Source organism: Trachypithecus francoisi, unplaced genomic scaffold (assembly GCF_009764315.1).
Source record: "Trachypithecus francoisi isolate TF-2019V2 unplaced genomic scaffold, Tfra_2.0 Lachesis_group11, whole genome shotgun sequence".
Taxonomy (NCBI): Eukaryota; Metazoa; Chordata; class Mammalia; order Primates; family Cercopithecidae; genus Trachypithecus; species Trachypithecus francoisi.
In genome coordinates, this window is record NW_022681456.1 from 28022171 (window position 1) to 28037749 (window position 15579).

General features: G+C 45.0%; 2 protein-coding genes across 6 annotated transcripts in view; one reads left to right on the plus strand and one right to left on the minus strand.

Annotated features, from left to right (window-relative positions):
• Nucleotides 1–440: 440 nt before the first annotated feature.
• APPL2 (adaptor protein, phosphotyrosine interacting with PH domain and leucine zipper 2) overlaps nucleotides 441–15579 on the plus strand; it is a 61794-nt gene continuing 46655 nt past the window's right edge. For 2 of the 5 annotated variants that reach the window (XM_033220807.1, XM_033220809.1), the window contains exons 1-2: nucleotides 441–740; nucleotides 8181–8279. In XM_033220807.1, the coding sequence (XP_033076698.1) occupies nucleotides 687–740; nucleotides 8181–8279 (153 nt within the window). In that variant the 5' untranslated portion in view covers nucleotides 441–686. Of the gene's footprint in view, nucleotides 778–5691; nucleotides 5956–8180; nucleotides 8280–15579 lie in introns of all 5 variants that reach the window. The other 3 variants (XM_033220810.1, XM_033220808.1, XM_033220811.1) reach the window with 3 other exon arrangements.
• On the minus strand, nucleotides 3889–4506 carry LOC117089494 (interferon-induced transmembrane protein 3-like). Its single transcript, XM_033220812.1, has one exon. It carries the CDS (start codon nucleotides 4455–4457, stop codon nucleotides 4056–4058), a length of 402 nt encoding a protein of 133 aa, XP_033076703.1. The 5' UTR covers nucleotides 4458–4506; the 3' UTR covers nucleotides 3889–4055.

The window sequence follows — 15579 nt, forward strand, 5'->3', positions numbered from 1 at the left end:
TATCACAGACGAGTCAGTTATCCAGCTTTTCTCCTCTTTTCTTTGTTCCCATAGGAGAGGTGACCTTTTTGCTCTCAGAGCTGTTTCACGGGCGTCGAAGTTTATCTAGAAAAAGTGGTGTGGGAAGTGTGGGTTTTTCCTTCCATTAAAAGAAAAAAAATTGTTCGCTCCTTTGACTCAAAAGGCTTTCTGGGTAGCCACAAGCAGATAAAACCTTATCTTCCCACCCTCGAGTTCCTCTTTTGGACTTCATATGCACTGACTTGAAGGGCCTTCTGCACAGAACACAAACACCCGAAGGGTTCCCTCAGCGTCGTAACTGAGCTCACCACAGAGCTCATCCAGAGACCGCAGCTCCCCGCCAGCCGCCGAGCGCAGGCGGAAGCGCGGGAGCCACATTTCCGGTGCCCGGACCCGAGCTCACCACACTTCCGGTTTCCCCGGCCTTGCGCTCGCCACACTTCCTGTTGATCCCGTTCGGCCGGGGGCTGGGTCGGGAGGAGGGCCTGGAGGAGGGCTGGCGGGCAGGCGTGGGCGGCCACTGGCCAGGCGTGGACACGCGGGGCCGCCGCGGGCACGGAGTGTCCGCCGCGTCGCCCGAGCCCAGAGCCCGGGAGCACTGTCGGCCGCCGCATCTCCTGCCCTCTGTCCTGCCAACCCAGCCCTCGGCTGAGCCGCACCGCACCATGCCCGCCGTGGACAAGCTCCTGCTAGAGGAGGCGTTGCAGGACAGTCCCCAGGTACCTCCCGCCGCTCCGGTGCCCCTCGCCCTAAGGGGTAAGGCCGAGGAGGCCCCTCCAGCCCCGGGGTGGAGGCCGCGCCCCCGGCCGGGCAGCCGCGGTAGTGTGCCCGGCCCGCTCGCGGCGCCTCCCCCCGGGTTCTCTCGGGCTAAGGAGGGAGCGGGCCGGGACCTGAGTCCTGAGCCGGGGCAGAGCTGGGGAACCGGGAGAGCGCCCCGCGGCCGGAGTCCTGATGTCGTGACCCGTCTCCAAACTCAGCTGCAACTGAGAGGCTGCGAGATCTAAACTTTGACTCCATTTAGTAGCTGAGTGCCTCAGGAAAACCACCTTATTGTGCCTTAGTTTTGTCGTCTGTAAAATAGAAATAATAATTGTGCCTGCTTCATAGGTTGTTGAGAGAAGTCAGTGAGAAACACCTGTAAAGTTGTCAGCAGACAACGTCTGGTACAGAAAATGAGTCAGTCCTATTACTGCTACTCCTAATGATGTGATGAGACCTGTGCCAGCCAGAATGAGAGGCAGAGAGCCTGGATCTCTTTCCTGGCGGTACCAGGCCTCCTCTTGGCACAGGTTTCCCAATAGTGAAGAGAAAAATACAATACCTGCCCCATTTGTCGCACAAGGGAACTTCATTAGCACACTCGAGATGAGAGTCAAGTCCTTTGAGCTCTGCCGATGAAAACTGGTGTGTAAATATAGCAAATGAGTGCAGAATGACATTAGTTCATAATCCAGCACACCTTTCCCCAGGGGTCTTTTGTTCTCCTTTAACATTTCCCCAGCTTCAGACCTACACTCCTGGTTCCGCATCCCAGGTTTATTTAAATAAGTGCCTTTATTTCCTAGTGTCTCAACTCTTGAAAACTTAGAATGAGATTAACCTGTTTTCGTTTCACGCTTTCCCCTTTCTTTTGGGCTTCCTTCCCTTTTTCTTCTGAGTGAATAATACCTCCCAGCATGATCCTTGTATGGATTTACCTACATCAACAGTTCAGAATAAGTCCAAAAGACTGTATGCATAGGTGTCTTTTGTTCATTTCTTGTGATCCTCCTAGTATAGATAAGTAAGGATCTGGAAGCAAGCTGTGATTTGTTTTTGTTTTTGGTAAGTTTGCATCCGTTGGACTGACTTTTTCAAGGCCCTCTTTTTTATATAGCTGTAGTCTCCTGGCATTTTTATCAGGCTAAAGCCCTTGGTAGAAGGTATTTCGTCCATGCTCATACCTGTTGTGTGGAATCTGAAGATAGCAATGTGAGATCTTAAATGATCACTTTGAACAAGGATCTCTGTCTGCCTTGCACTTGTGGGAACTGAGGTGCACAGAAATATCCTGCTTTTCTAACCTACATGGTGATGCCTAAGCCAGGTTACAGAGGTTATACTGATTCTTGATGTTGTCCTCACAAACAGATCACATTCTTAATTTCCAGCTCTTCCATAAAGGAGTATACACTGTTTCTGAGTGGCTTAAAGGATTTTCCCAGCTGTGAGGAAGTAGACAGGACTGTGGACCAAGTCAGGAGAGACCTGGGTTCTAATTCTGGCTCTCACGCTCACTTAGGATGTGATGTGGTGAGTCTCTTCGTCTCCACCCTGTGGCTGGCTGAGTTTACTCATCTGCAGAACATCTACAGAATGAGAGACGGGGGCCGGGGGTGGGAGTGGGGGGGGGCGGGGCGGGGAGCAGGTGATCTTCAAAGTACTTTAGAGTTAACATTGTGTCATATCTACATGGTGTATAACTTGGAACTTGTATGTGGCAGAGGAGGTTTAGAGACATTATCACTCTTATTTAATATGTTCCTTTTAATATAGGAAGTTTATTTGTCATTGCTTTTGAGACTTGGCTGTCACCCTTAGGAGGGCTCTTGATGATGCTGTTGTACAGAATGGAAACTGACTTTAAGAAGGTATTTAATGATCATCAGAGCATATTTATGTACTACTCTCTTGTATGTGACCTGTGTCTAACGTAGGTTTACTCTCAAGGTGACTCATAGACTTGGAACTGGAAGGAATCTAATCCATCCCCGTCATTTTATGTGCAAAGCATAAAAGCAATAGCAAATGCCCGTCTCATGGATTATATGTGCCAGGGACTCTTCTAAACGCTTTACATACATTAACTCACTTAATCCTCCCAGCAGCCTTGAAGTACGTTCTCTATTTAAATAACTAAGAAGCAGAGAAGTAATTTACTTACAATTATACACCATAAAGTGACAAAGCCAGGACTGGAACCCAGGCAGCTTGCCTGTACTAGGGATATGGTTCAAGTTAGCCCAGTTATCTAGCACCGGACTTTTCTGTCATCAGTAACCTAAAATGTTTCACTAAAAGGAAAAGACCTAATAAACCATCTATTGTGTGTTTCTTCTAGTTTTATGAAGAGTAATTTTGAGAGTTGCTTCAGTAATGTGATTGCACAGGATTAATTAAATGAACACCAAAGCTTTTGTAATTGAACTGAGTGACCCAGGAAGAGCTGAATAGCAGTTAACTGACCTTAGACACATCTATTCATGGACTCCTTTTTAGTTTGCAGTGCTGCACGATGCATTGTAAAACTAGTCTGTGTGCATACACATGCATTATTTCTGCTTACCTCTCATATATGGGAAGCAGAACATTTTAGGGATTAAGACATCTGCTTCTATTGCTGTTTAGAAGCCTCTGCTCCCTGCCTGGCACTACTGGCTGTTGGGAATGTGATGACAAATAAGAGTGCCTACCCTTGACTGGTTCACAGTTTGTTCCAGAGACAGATCATGAGGCAACAGTTCCAGTACAGTGTGAATCCTGCTGCGATAGGAACACAAATGCAGCTTTGAGCTCCTGCAGCTTATTCTTCAGGGGCTTATTTTCTTGTCCTGTAAGTAGTACACTTTTGAGATAAGGTGAAGACAACAACACTGTTGCTTGCTCACTTTGTGTTCTGTTTCTTTTGCGATTGGCGTAACTGAAACAAAGAAATGAAAGATGTAATTCTGAGGTTATGCAGTTGAGTGGCCCAGCTGGGAACAGCACCCTCCAACCAAATCAGGGCTTTCTTTCCTCAAACAAGGTATCTCAAAGCGTAACTTGGTGGTTTTGTGTGTCTTCATTGTGGAGATGTTTTGTGCTGTTCCTCTTTTTTTTTCGCAGCAGCACCAGAAACATGTGCACTTTATTGAATGCCATTGTAGAAAAGTGTGTGAGGATAAAGGGCTGATACAGGACTCGGCTCCGGGGGCAGGGCGAGGAATGGAAGGAAGGTGGAGCACGTGGGACACAGGTTATGGGCGGAGCTGCTGGCCTGAATGATGTCTCCTGATCTATCGATGGGCTTGGTAGATCAATACTGGGATGACAATGAGCAGAATGGTCATGAGGATGCCCAAAATCAGGGCCCAGATGTTCAGGCACTTGGCGGTGGAGGCATAGGCCTGGGCCCCAGTCGGGTCGCCAACCATCTTCCTGTTCCTAGACTTCACGGAGTAGGCGAATGCTATGAAGCCCAGGCAGCGGGGGTTCATGAAGAGAGTGTTGAACAGGGACCAGACGACATGGTCGGGCACGGAGGTCTCGCTGCGGATGTGGATCACGGTGGACGTCGGGGGAGCAGGGTTGTGGGGCGCCCCCAGCACAGCCACCTCCTGCTCCTCCTTGAGCAACTCATAGTTAGGAGGCTGGTTACTGTTGACAGGAGAGAAGAAGGTTTGGACCGTGTGGTTCATGGTGTCCTGCGAAAGCCAGTGGTGGTCGGGTTAGTGGGATGGTTCTCAGTTCCTCTTTTTGTTTATAACCTATTTTTCCTTTCAACAGACTTGGTTTTTTTTTTGTTGTTTTTTTGTTTTTTTTTTTTTTTTTGAGACAGGGTCTTGCTCTGTTGCCCAGACTGGGGTGCAGTGGCATGATGGCGGCTCACTACAGCCTTAGCCTCCTGGGCTCAAGCGATCCTCCCACCTCAGCCTCTGAGTAGCAAGGACTACAGGCACGCATCACCACACAAAGCTAATTTTAAAATTTTTTGTAGAGAAAGAGTCTTGCTATGTTGCCCAGGGTGGTCTTGAACTCCTGGGCTCAACCAATTTTCTGTCTAGGCCTCCCAGAGTCTTGGTTCTTTTCACTAGGACATTCTCTTCCTCCACCAAATTATGGCGGTAAGAACTTTGTTTATAACCTTAAAATGTTCTTAATAGTTAGTGGTGTTAAAATTGGGCCATTACACAATTACACACTATTCTTGAGAATGTCTAGGAGTGTTTTATTAAGTAATACCCAGTTTCTTTAAGGTAAAGGAGTGATAGGGAGCTGAGGCGGTATGCATAGGGTGCTTGGTTTTGTTTCTCTGGCCGAGTATACCCTTAAGAGTGTTGGGCAATAGAAAATGGATGGAATTCAACTCCTGAATCTGCTGTTACCTTTGGCAAGTTACTCAATCTCTCTGAGGTTATGTTTGGAGGTATGTGAAATAAAAATAAAGATAGCTATTTAGTTGAGTTGTTAGGAAGAATAAATAACATTTGTAAAGTGTCTCCATGCTGGCATGCCATAGTAACCCCATAAGTGATTGCTGTTATCTTTATAAGTGAGATATACCAGTGTCTTTCTGACCATACTGTGGGATTTTGAGCTACTAGTGTGCCTTTGCTTTATTCTTGGTCTCATTCCTTCTTTATGTCTCAGAATATCCCTGTTGTTCCAAACCAAAGTTTGAGTAGACATAGTGTAGTAAATGTGGATAGCCAGTGTCCAAGGTAGCTGGTTCTATTTATTATATATAGAGCTGATCACTGCCAAGTTAAATTAGAAAGGGAAGACCAGAGTTTTCCTGTCAGTTCTAATGGTCATCACAGTCGCATGTCCACGGTATAAGGACAAAGGACACTTGTGATGTACTCAGGTATTGCGGGCGGGGGCGTGGTAGTAGCATCCAGCTCCAGTCTGCCGTGTCCTGCCTCCCGTCAGGGCTGTAGGCTGTGGACCAAAGAGCGCACTCGCTGATGAGAGCCATCCTGCTGGTGACCTCAGTGCTGCTGACCTGGGTTTACATCCCAGCCCTGCCACATTCCTACAGTGGGAGGTTGAACACGTTTCTTAACTTTGATGAGCCTCAGTTTCATCATCTGTAACATGAAGTTAATGGAACCGTGGAATCTACCTCGCAGAGTTGCTAAAAGAATTAAATGAAGTCACAGATGTTTAGTGCCCAGCACAGCGTCTGGCACACAGGTAGTATAGAGGAAGTGGTAATTTTAGTTTTCTTTCTGCCTTCTTTGTGGAGGACATTCATGCAAGCCCTCTCTTTCCCTTTTTACCTCTTTTCTTCCAGTTTGTTTTTATCCCTAAGAGTATTAAAAGCAGTAAACAGGATTTGGCTAAATGGACATCAGTAGTATTTTTGAAAAAACTAGCCACAATCCAGTTATATCCCTTCTCATTCTCCTAAATCAGTGTTTCTAACCTACTGGTTGACATCCATTAGTAGATTATGAAATCCAGTGGGTCACAACCACAATTTTTGTTTACAAATGGAATACACTAAAATAGGAAAAAGCGACAATCTGTATGCATATTATTGATAAATATTGTTTGAGAAAACCTTTGTTCAGGTCCTGATATATTTCATACTGTGGTTATGAACTTTTACAAGTTCAAAGAGCTCTTCTAACAAATTATGCACTGTACGAATTCTGTGTTGTTTTTCTTTCACTGAGAGCTTTTTTAAACGTGATGATACGGTTTCCTTATTCATTATTGCACTGTAGCTCTTCTATGGATAAGCATTGGTACTGAAGATAGTACATTAGTCCTGGTGTTTTTAGCCCGGAAGACCTGGGCAAAGCGGGATAAGCATGCATTGCTACGAAGTGCATCAGAGTTTTGGAGCAGAGTCGGGGTAGATCATGTATGGTGGGAGGTAATGATCCCAATGCATAGATTCTTATTCTAGTTTTTTGAGGGTGCTTTGGGGTCAGTTACTATTCTCTTATCTGAAATAAGTTAGAAAAAGAAAAGGAGGAATTGCAGTTTATTTGCAGGGAAATAATGAGCCTTAGTGAGCTGTATTTGGTGAAGTGCTTTGATACCACCTCAAAGGCATTCCTGAAACTTTACTCTCCATTCTCTGCCTAATGGGTTATATTTTGAAGTAGTGATCCAATTATTGCTAACATAGTATTTTAAATTCCCACTGTGCTGGGCACAGTAATGAAAATCCCTTGAGTAGATCTGCCTCTGTGCACCTTGATTCTTGTTTGTTCACCACCAGTATGTAAGTATTTCTCTAGTGCTTTTTGTGTCCTAAGCGCTGTGGATGAAAATGATAGAAATACCTTTCAGCTTATGACTTTGCTCAGCTGCTTTCAGAGCACTGAGGAGTTTGTCTTCCTAAAAACGATAAACTAGCATTCTTATTAAGTTGCTATTAGAGTTTTATGGCCAGTGCTGCTGTTGGTGGGCCCAGGGGATATGAAATTTCCTGGCCATGAGTTTGAAAATGGTAAAATCTAATTAAAAACAAGCAGGCCAGGCGTGGTGACTCACACCTGTAATCCCAGCATTTTGGGAGGCCATGGTGGGTGGATCACCTGAGGTCAGGAGTTTGAGACCAGCCTAGCCAACATGGTGAAACCCCATCTCTACTAAAAATACAAAAAATTAGCCAGGTGTGGTGGTGGGCACCTGTAATCCCAGCTACTCAGGAGGCTGAGGCAGGAGAATCTCTTGAGCCTGGAAAGCAGAGGTTGCAGTGAGCCGAGATTGCACCATCGCACTCCAGCCTGGGCAACAAGAGCGAAACTCCATCTAAAAAAAAACAAAGGAAAGGAAAGGAAGGGAGGGGAGGGGAGGGGAGGGAGGGGAGGAGGGGAGGGAAGGGAAGGGAAGGAAAGGGAAGGGAAGGGAAGAAACCCAAGGAAATCGTAGTACCATAAGAGGAAAGAATGACATACTCCTGCACTCCTGCAAGACATCCAGGATTACAGAAGACCAGACTGCCGGTTCCCGCTGGGATGCTCACACTATAGCTGTGCTAGGGGACCACATCCCAGGTACACAAATAGGCCTGACCTGTGTTTATCTTATGGACTTAAGAGGAGAGGCTGCCCTTTTGAACACTTTTTTTTATTGGATAGACTTTACTGGTGCTTAGGTAGGGGCTAACGTCAGAATAGATAATAGCCCTTCAGTCATAATCTTTTAGAAACTGGCTTTTCTGGCTCCAATTCTGAAATTGCCCTGACACTGTAGTCTAAAGGATTAGAAAGCGAGTTCTAAACCAGAGCTCCAGGAATCAAATGATACTGGTATTATCAATAAAAGAAGCCAGGGAACCAACAGGTACCTTTCTTTCCTCCCATTCTGGTTTCTGCCTGTGTGGGTGTGTGGATCTTCTTCCTCCTCTGTAACTTTTCCACTTAGAAATGAAACTGACCTTTTTTCTTCTTTTCTCCCAGACTCGCTCTTTACTGAGTGTGTTTGAAGAAGATGCTGGCACCCTCACAGACTACACCAACCAGCTGCTGCAGGCGATGCAGCGCGTCTATGGAGCCCAGGTATGCCGCCACCCCTCCCCTGAATACCGCAGAGTGGGCATCCTGTCCCCTCATCCTGAACTTCCCTCAGAGGTTGAGAAATTGGAATCCGAAGAATATCATTTAAGACTTTGAGACAAAATCAGAATTGTTTTCTTACTGCTTTTCACCTCAAAAAACTAAGGACAGTCTGTTCTCATTGCTTAAGAAAGAGTGATTTTTCTGTAATTAGAACCGTTAGAGACGGACCACATAAATGCTTCTAATTTTTTTTTTAATTCAACCCAATGGGAAACATTTGAGTCTCCTCTTCCTACTTGTGAATAAGTGGGTCCAGTATTTTGAGACATACTCTTTGTCTTTTTCATAAATGGGCAGTCTTAGATGTCAGTGTGGGAGGGCAGAGATGTTTTTTTGACTGCTTCCTCTGAAAAGACTTGAGTCACAGTTCTGAAACTCGGGTGGCTTCTTTGTTTTGTGGAACAAATATCTCTGGCTTGCAAAACCATGCAAAAGAAATTGCTGAGTAGCAAAAGTGAATCTTTTTAACGTCAAGAAGTGCCCATGTATGTTGCTTTCTGAGACAAGATTTATGAGTTACTTAAAAATAAAATGCTTTATGTTACAAAGCATTGAACACATCACAATATTATGGTAACTGATCATTTTCATTATTGATTCCTTGCTGTCTTAAATCTTATGTGTTGATGTTTTTCTCATTAATAATCTCTTCAGAGATATAGGTTGAGCATCCCAAATTTGAAAATCCAAAATCCGAAATGCTGCAAAATCTGTAACACACAAACAAAATGCTCATTGGAGCATTTTGGAGTTTTGGATTTGGGATGCTCTACTGATACAGCAAATACTTCAAAATCTGAAAAAATCCTAAATCCTTCTGGTCCCAAGCATTTCAGATGCAGGATACTTCACCTATACCACATTCAGCAGTATATAGCTCTTACTAATCATATATAGTCATTTCTTATTACATAGCTCCACCACTGGTATTACTGCTCCTTGGTTTATTAGTCATTTCCCATCATGCGGGAATAAGACTCAGTCCTTGCCATTGGGGAGCTGATAGTTGGGTTGGGAGGCAGACAAAGCAATTGCCAGAGAGCCTTAGAAGGGCCAGGAGAGGAGGGCCACCCAACCTAGTGGGGTTGTGCTGAGCACCCAACAGTAGGATGATTGTGAGGGTTGAGATCTGGTGAATACTCAATAGCATCCAGGAAGTTCCAGGGGCTTTTATGTTGATTACTTTATTTACATTCTCCTAACAACTCTGAGGTGGGTATTGTTATTGTTACTATGACTATGGTATTGGTCAGGAAACTTAATGATGCTAATAGTGAGAAACTTGTCCAGGTGCACCCATTTGATTCATGGCAGAGCAAATCAGCTGGAGCCAAGCTGAGACTCTTCACTCCTAAGCATAGGGGAGGTGGCAGTAGAAGTGGAAAGAAGCAGCTGTACTTGAGAGGTATTTAGGAGGCGGCTTGGTGATTGATTGGGCGTGAAGGGGCCAGGTGGTAAAGGATGAATCAAGAATGTTCAAGTATTCATCTGGAGCGGCAGGGTGAATAGATGGGAGAAGACAGGAAGAGGAGCAGGGTGCGTGTGAGTGTGTGTGCGTGCCTGTGAATGCATAACTGTTACGGGGATGCCCAACTGTAATTCTTTGTGGAAACACTGATTTTGAGGAGTCCATGGGACATCATAGTGGATAAAGAGATCTTGTTGAAAGTTTGGATCCAGAGTACAGGGCTGGAGATATAGACAGGCAAACTATGCAGTAATGTATAAGTGTAACTTATTAATTAGAACTAGCTTTGGGCTGGCCTGTAATCCCAGCACTTAGGAGGCCAAGATAGGAGGATTGCTTGAGGCCAGGAGTTCGAGACCAGCCTAATTGATATAGTGAGGCCCTGTCTCTACACAAAATTTTTGTAAATATTAAAAAAAGAACTAGTTTCTTTTTTTTAATTTTTAATTTTCAGAGACAGGGTCTTACTCCATCACCTAAGATGGAGTACAGCGGCATGGTTATAGCTCACTGTAGCCTTCAACTCCTGGGCTCAAGTAATCCTCCTGCCTCAGCCTCCTAAGTAGCTAGGACTGCAGGTGCACACCACCACACCCAGCTAATTTTTTTTCTTTTTAATTTTTGGTAGAGATAGGGTCTTACTATGTTGTCCAGGCTGGTCTCAAACTCCTGGCCTTGAGTGATCTGCCTTAGCCTTCTGAGTAGCTAGAACTAGTTTTAATGACCAAAAGAATAATGTGCTCATCTATGATTTTATGTTTTGTTAGTCAGAATTAAGAGATAGGAGAACTGTCAATTTTTAATTTGTTTTTGTATTTTTCCCTAAATATTCTAAATTTAAGAAAACAGGAGTGTTCTTACTGGGCTTATACCTGAAATTGCTTGCTATTCAGCAATTTTTATTTCGTCACTAAGTGATTTGTCTCTTATTTAAGGCTTAAAAGCCCCAAGACATAAGAGACTTTGTCTCTGCCACTCGGAGGAGTCTCTGTTCTGCCTTTCGGTGTCTGTCAGAATCATTTACTTGGGGATATCCAAACACTGTCTCATGCATTTTTTTCTTTTGAGGCAGAAAACGACATTTTGCCAGAATTGAGTGGGTCTTTCATTCCTAGAGGCTGTAACCCAGCTTTTAATGTGGAGCATATGATCATCACGTGGGTTCTCCTACTGGCCAGAAACCCTTCCTCCTGCCTCAGCGTTTCCTGCAGCAGTGGCTGGTGAAAGTGCTGCCAGATTCAAGGACAGAGTCAAGCAGTGATTGGCTGTGTTTGGATTGGCTGGGCCAGGGGCGCTTGGTTTTTCAGGTTTATTTGAAAGCTTAGGGGTTTTGTTTTGTTTTTAATTGAAGAAAGAAATCTTTTCTGATTCCTTTTTTGATCTGTTTTCATATATATATTTTAAGATAGTATATTTCTCAGAGTTTTCATTCAAGTTTTTTCCCCTGAAGTTATGTTTTCTTGGTTTCATTGCACGTTATTCCATAAATATTTTACACCTAGGCATGTTGAATTTGATTGATACTGTTTTATTATTTCCTCTTTAAAAAGAGATTCTCCATAAGATACAGTTTTTCATTATATTACCAAAGCAGGCATATGCTGCTGATAAATGATAAGCGTTCATAAAACATATTTTAATCAGACTACACAGTAAATTTCTGGATGCTGATTTTGCGAATGTCCTTCAGAGACCTTAGTTTTAGAAAGAGGAAGAACAAGAAAAACTAGAGGAAAACTTCTATGAGCAGTTTTGCTGATTGTGGCTAGTTTGGGGAAATTTTAAATTTTGTTTGGCTTAACCTCTAGAATGAAACCATAGGCTCTAAGCTGTTTTCAGCATCTTACAGTAGTCCCTGGAGTCACATCTGGTAATAGTCCATTGTGGGTTCTTTGAATGAAAGAAGCAGTATACCTTTCCAATGCATTAACAGAGAACAGCCTGGTTACTTAGAACACGCTGTTTTTCAAACTATTGGCTAAATAAGTTAACAACTTCGGTTATATCTAAATAGATATGTATGCATATATATTCAGTTAATTCTGCTCAAATTTTGCATTCAACACATTGGAATTTATTTTCATTCTTTATCTCGGCCTGTAGAGAGGTTTAAAGAGGTTTACAATTTTCTAATCTTTTAAAATGGATTTGTTAGGGGCTTACCATGAAATTTATTTAGGTCATCTTGCTTCTCCTCTCAGCTGTTACTGAGAAAGTGGGGGCAGGGATAATAATGTTCCTGGCCGGCAGGACAGGAAGGCTGTTCCCAGCAGTATTCATGAAACCTGGCAACCCTTGTAACCTGGCGTTCTCTTCCACCAGATGACAAACCTATGTGGTTGCTAACTTCAGTCTGTATGAGATTTTTTATTTTGTTTTTGCTATTTTTTTAAAGTAAATTTGGGATGGAATTTTTTTGAAATGAGAACCATGATTAAGACTCTCACTGTCCTTCAGCAAAGCAGGTTTGATTTAACACAGCTACATGTCTGCAGTTGTTCTTAACCAAAGCTTTCAGAATACAGAACTACTGATCTTGACAGCTGATCTTAAAACTCCTGATCTTAAAAGCCTGAACTGGAGGTGGGACTAGTATTTTCTCAAATTGGGGTAAAGACAGTGGGAGGGAATAGGAGTAAAGTATGCATAAGTTGGTGTTATAAAGAAGAAAATACTTTTCTTTAGAATGATGATATAGATACCTAGCTAAACAAGTGAATGTACTGACTGGGAAACCAAATGAGAGTAGTGAGCATCCAGGAGTATGAGCTTGTCATGGGGGAAGGAGAAGCACATGGGAGGCAGATCAGGGTCAGAGCTGCGTGTTTTAGTAGTGACAATAGTGGCCATCCTTAGGCACATAAAAGTGCCACACAATAGGCTGGGCACTCAGCTTTCACAGCAGAGGAGAGGTCTTTGTATAGTATGTAGTTACAGATGAGGAAGCTAAGACTCAGAGAGGTTAAGTAGCTTGCCTAAGGTCACACAGAATTTTAAACCCGAATCTTTGACTGCAAAGCCTGCACTCACTCTTAACCACTGTACTTGCTCTCCTGACACGCTAGCCACCATTAATGGCAGCAGAGGCCAAAGAAGTATAAGCTTTTAGAGGCTCCTCTTGTCATTATGGAAGGACCACCCCTGTTTATCAGCCCACCGCTTTGTAATATGTTAGAGGCAGGACCCAGTTCCTTTTTGTATCACAGAGTAACTTTCTTGGTTTCATTAGTTTTTATCCATAAATGTTCTAATCAGTGTGTTTTAGCAGTCCTGAAAACCAGTCACATTGAGGCTTGTCTGACAGAGACTGGCAGGAGGTGCATATGTAGCTTAAGGTCGGAGGGAGCCGAGGGCCTGAGTGGCTCTTGGCAACGACTTCATAGACCTGGGTCCTGCACTTGGTCTGCACGTGGGATCTGCAGCTTTCCCTCATGCTGGCATTGGTAGCTTTCAGATAGCAATCTAAAAGCTATTGCGTTTAGATTATTCTGGGCTAGGCTCATTCATTCAGGTATAGGAGTTAAGTGTGTGACCTTGGACTTCACAGATCTGAGTTCCAGTCTTGGCTCAACTGCTTGCTGTGTCACCTTGGGCAGGTCAAGCCATCACTTGATTGCCTGAGTTTCCTTACCAGCTAAACAGAGGCCATAAGAATACCCACCTCAGAGGGTTCTTGTGAGTGAATCGTGTTAAGACTTGTAAAATGCTAAGATCAGTCTCTGCTCACAGAGTGCTCTTGGTGTGAACAGAACCGTCTTCTGTTTTATGATGATAATAGTTACGATGGCACTATTCACTGGCACTGTTAATTTGAGTTAAATAGAAGTTGAGTCGTCTCATCCTTTCTTGAAGGAACAGCAGTATTTGCCGTCTTTGCCTCCTCGCCAGACATTTGGTATTTGTTCCTCAAGCCACCTCAGTCTGGGCTTGGCCTCCACCTTGCATGGGAGGCTGCTTAGTGCCTGGCTCACAGCCTGTCTCCACTCTGCCCGTGGGCAGGATCTGATTCTGCTAACAACACCCTCCTTGAGACTGTCTTCCATCGGTTCCTCTGACAGGCTGTCTCCTGGCCCCCTCCTGGGCTCTGCCCCTTGTTCTTGGTGGTTCTCTCCTGGTACCCTTTTGCTATGTATCCCTGAAGTCTTGGTGTCCTGCACAATTCCTTTGGAATCCTTCTCTGGTAAGTCTCTGTTCACTCCCTGGGTAGGATCACTTTAGCAACTGCCTGGCCATTTCTGAATCCTTTTCTAGCCCTTGCCACTTTCCGAACTCTGGGTCTTTATTCAAAACAGTGTTTGCCTGTTGTCACTGTGCAGAGTTAGCTTTAGCTCTTTCCTGGGCGATTGCAGTTCTTGTCATCAGGAAGACATCTTCCCCCTTTAATTGTTCCTCCATACCGCAGCTGGATTACTTCAAACCTTCCTGTCACCTCCTCATCTTCAGATGCCTCCGTGGCTCTCTGTAACCACAAGGAAAAGCATAAAATCCTTAGCGAGTCATGCTAAATCCTTCATGAGCTGCTCCTCTCATTTTGTTTCTGGCTGTTCCAGAACACACCAGACCCTTTGCACACCTTCCGCTCTGCTGTGCCACTCCTGCTGCCTGTTTCTTTATCAACCCCTTGCCCTGGCAGATGTCCTTCCTGGCCTCTGAGACTGACTGCAAGCCTGACAAAGTTTTTCTGACACCTTTTCTTCCTTCCTTCTCTCCCTTCCTGGCCACAGTGCCCTTGCCCTTCACCGCTGTGCCCGAATGCCTCGTACACTTTTGGTCAGAGCACGTAAGACGTAGTGACGGGGTTTCCTGGTCCCTTCGTGGACTCTCAGCTCCCAGAGCTCAGAGTTAGATGTTGCCAGTGCCCTACACCATGTCTGGCCCCAGTCAGTGTTTGGTGGGTAGCAGTCTGGCCTCATAGGTGTTGAATGAAGGACTGAATTTGGGACAGCCCCACCTAAAAGCAAGGACATCTCACAGCACTTTTTTGTCATTTCCAAATCCATATCCCCTCCTCAGTTCCTTGGCTGAAGGCACTGTTCTCCATCTGGCCTTCCACATGGGCAGCACAGTTCTCTCTGACTCCCCCGCCTTCCTCACTCACTGCACCCTCCTGTTTCTGCCTCAGGAACACCTCGGTGCCCTGCTCTGCACTTTGTGCCTCAGGCTCAGACCCTTGTTTATCTCAGCTTCTCCAAGTGGCCTCCTGATCTGTCCCCTTCATCTGTTCTCTCTCCCCGGTCAGTGTTTCCTTCCCACCACCACCACTCCTGGTTTCCTTCTGCCCGTGCCTGAGCTTCTCATGCTCCTGCCTGAGTTCCTCAGTGCTTCCCCACTGCCCCTGGAATAAAGTCCAGGTCCAGCAGGCATCATCCCCCGTGGCCTGCCTCACATGAAACGCTCCAGACGCGTTCTTGCCACACCCCTTACTCCTCCCTGTGTGCATCCTGCCTCGAGGGCTCGTGAACTAGTGCGACTCGTGACCGCCAGCTTTGTGGCAAACACTGGGTGCTGAATGTGACTTTGAACCTCTTGGCTCTAGGCAACATTTCCAGCCAAGTAGTTGGTATCGATTGATGTGGATTTCCTCCACCCAACTCTCTAGCCTCTCCATTCATAGTCACCATGGCTGCTGTTGCACACAGAGGCCCCCGGGGGTTTCAGGTGACAGCTGCAGTTAGTTAGCTTTCTGTGCCGCAGAAAGATAAACATTCCTTTGCCAAATGCCCAGTTTTCCTTTCGGGCTTGCTAGCCGCTTGACTTTCTGCCTTGGCAACA

Bases quoted from the DNA above. Each gene is read 5' to 3' on its own strand.
- LOC117089494 (XM_033220812.1), bottom strand. From the start codon at position 4,457: ATGAACCACACGGTCCAAACCTTCTTCTCTCCTGTCAACAGTAACCAG.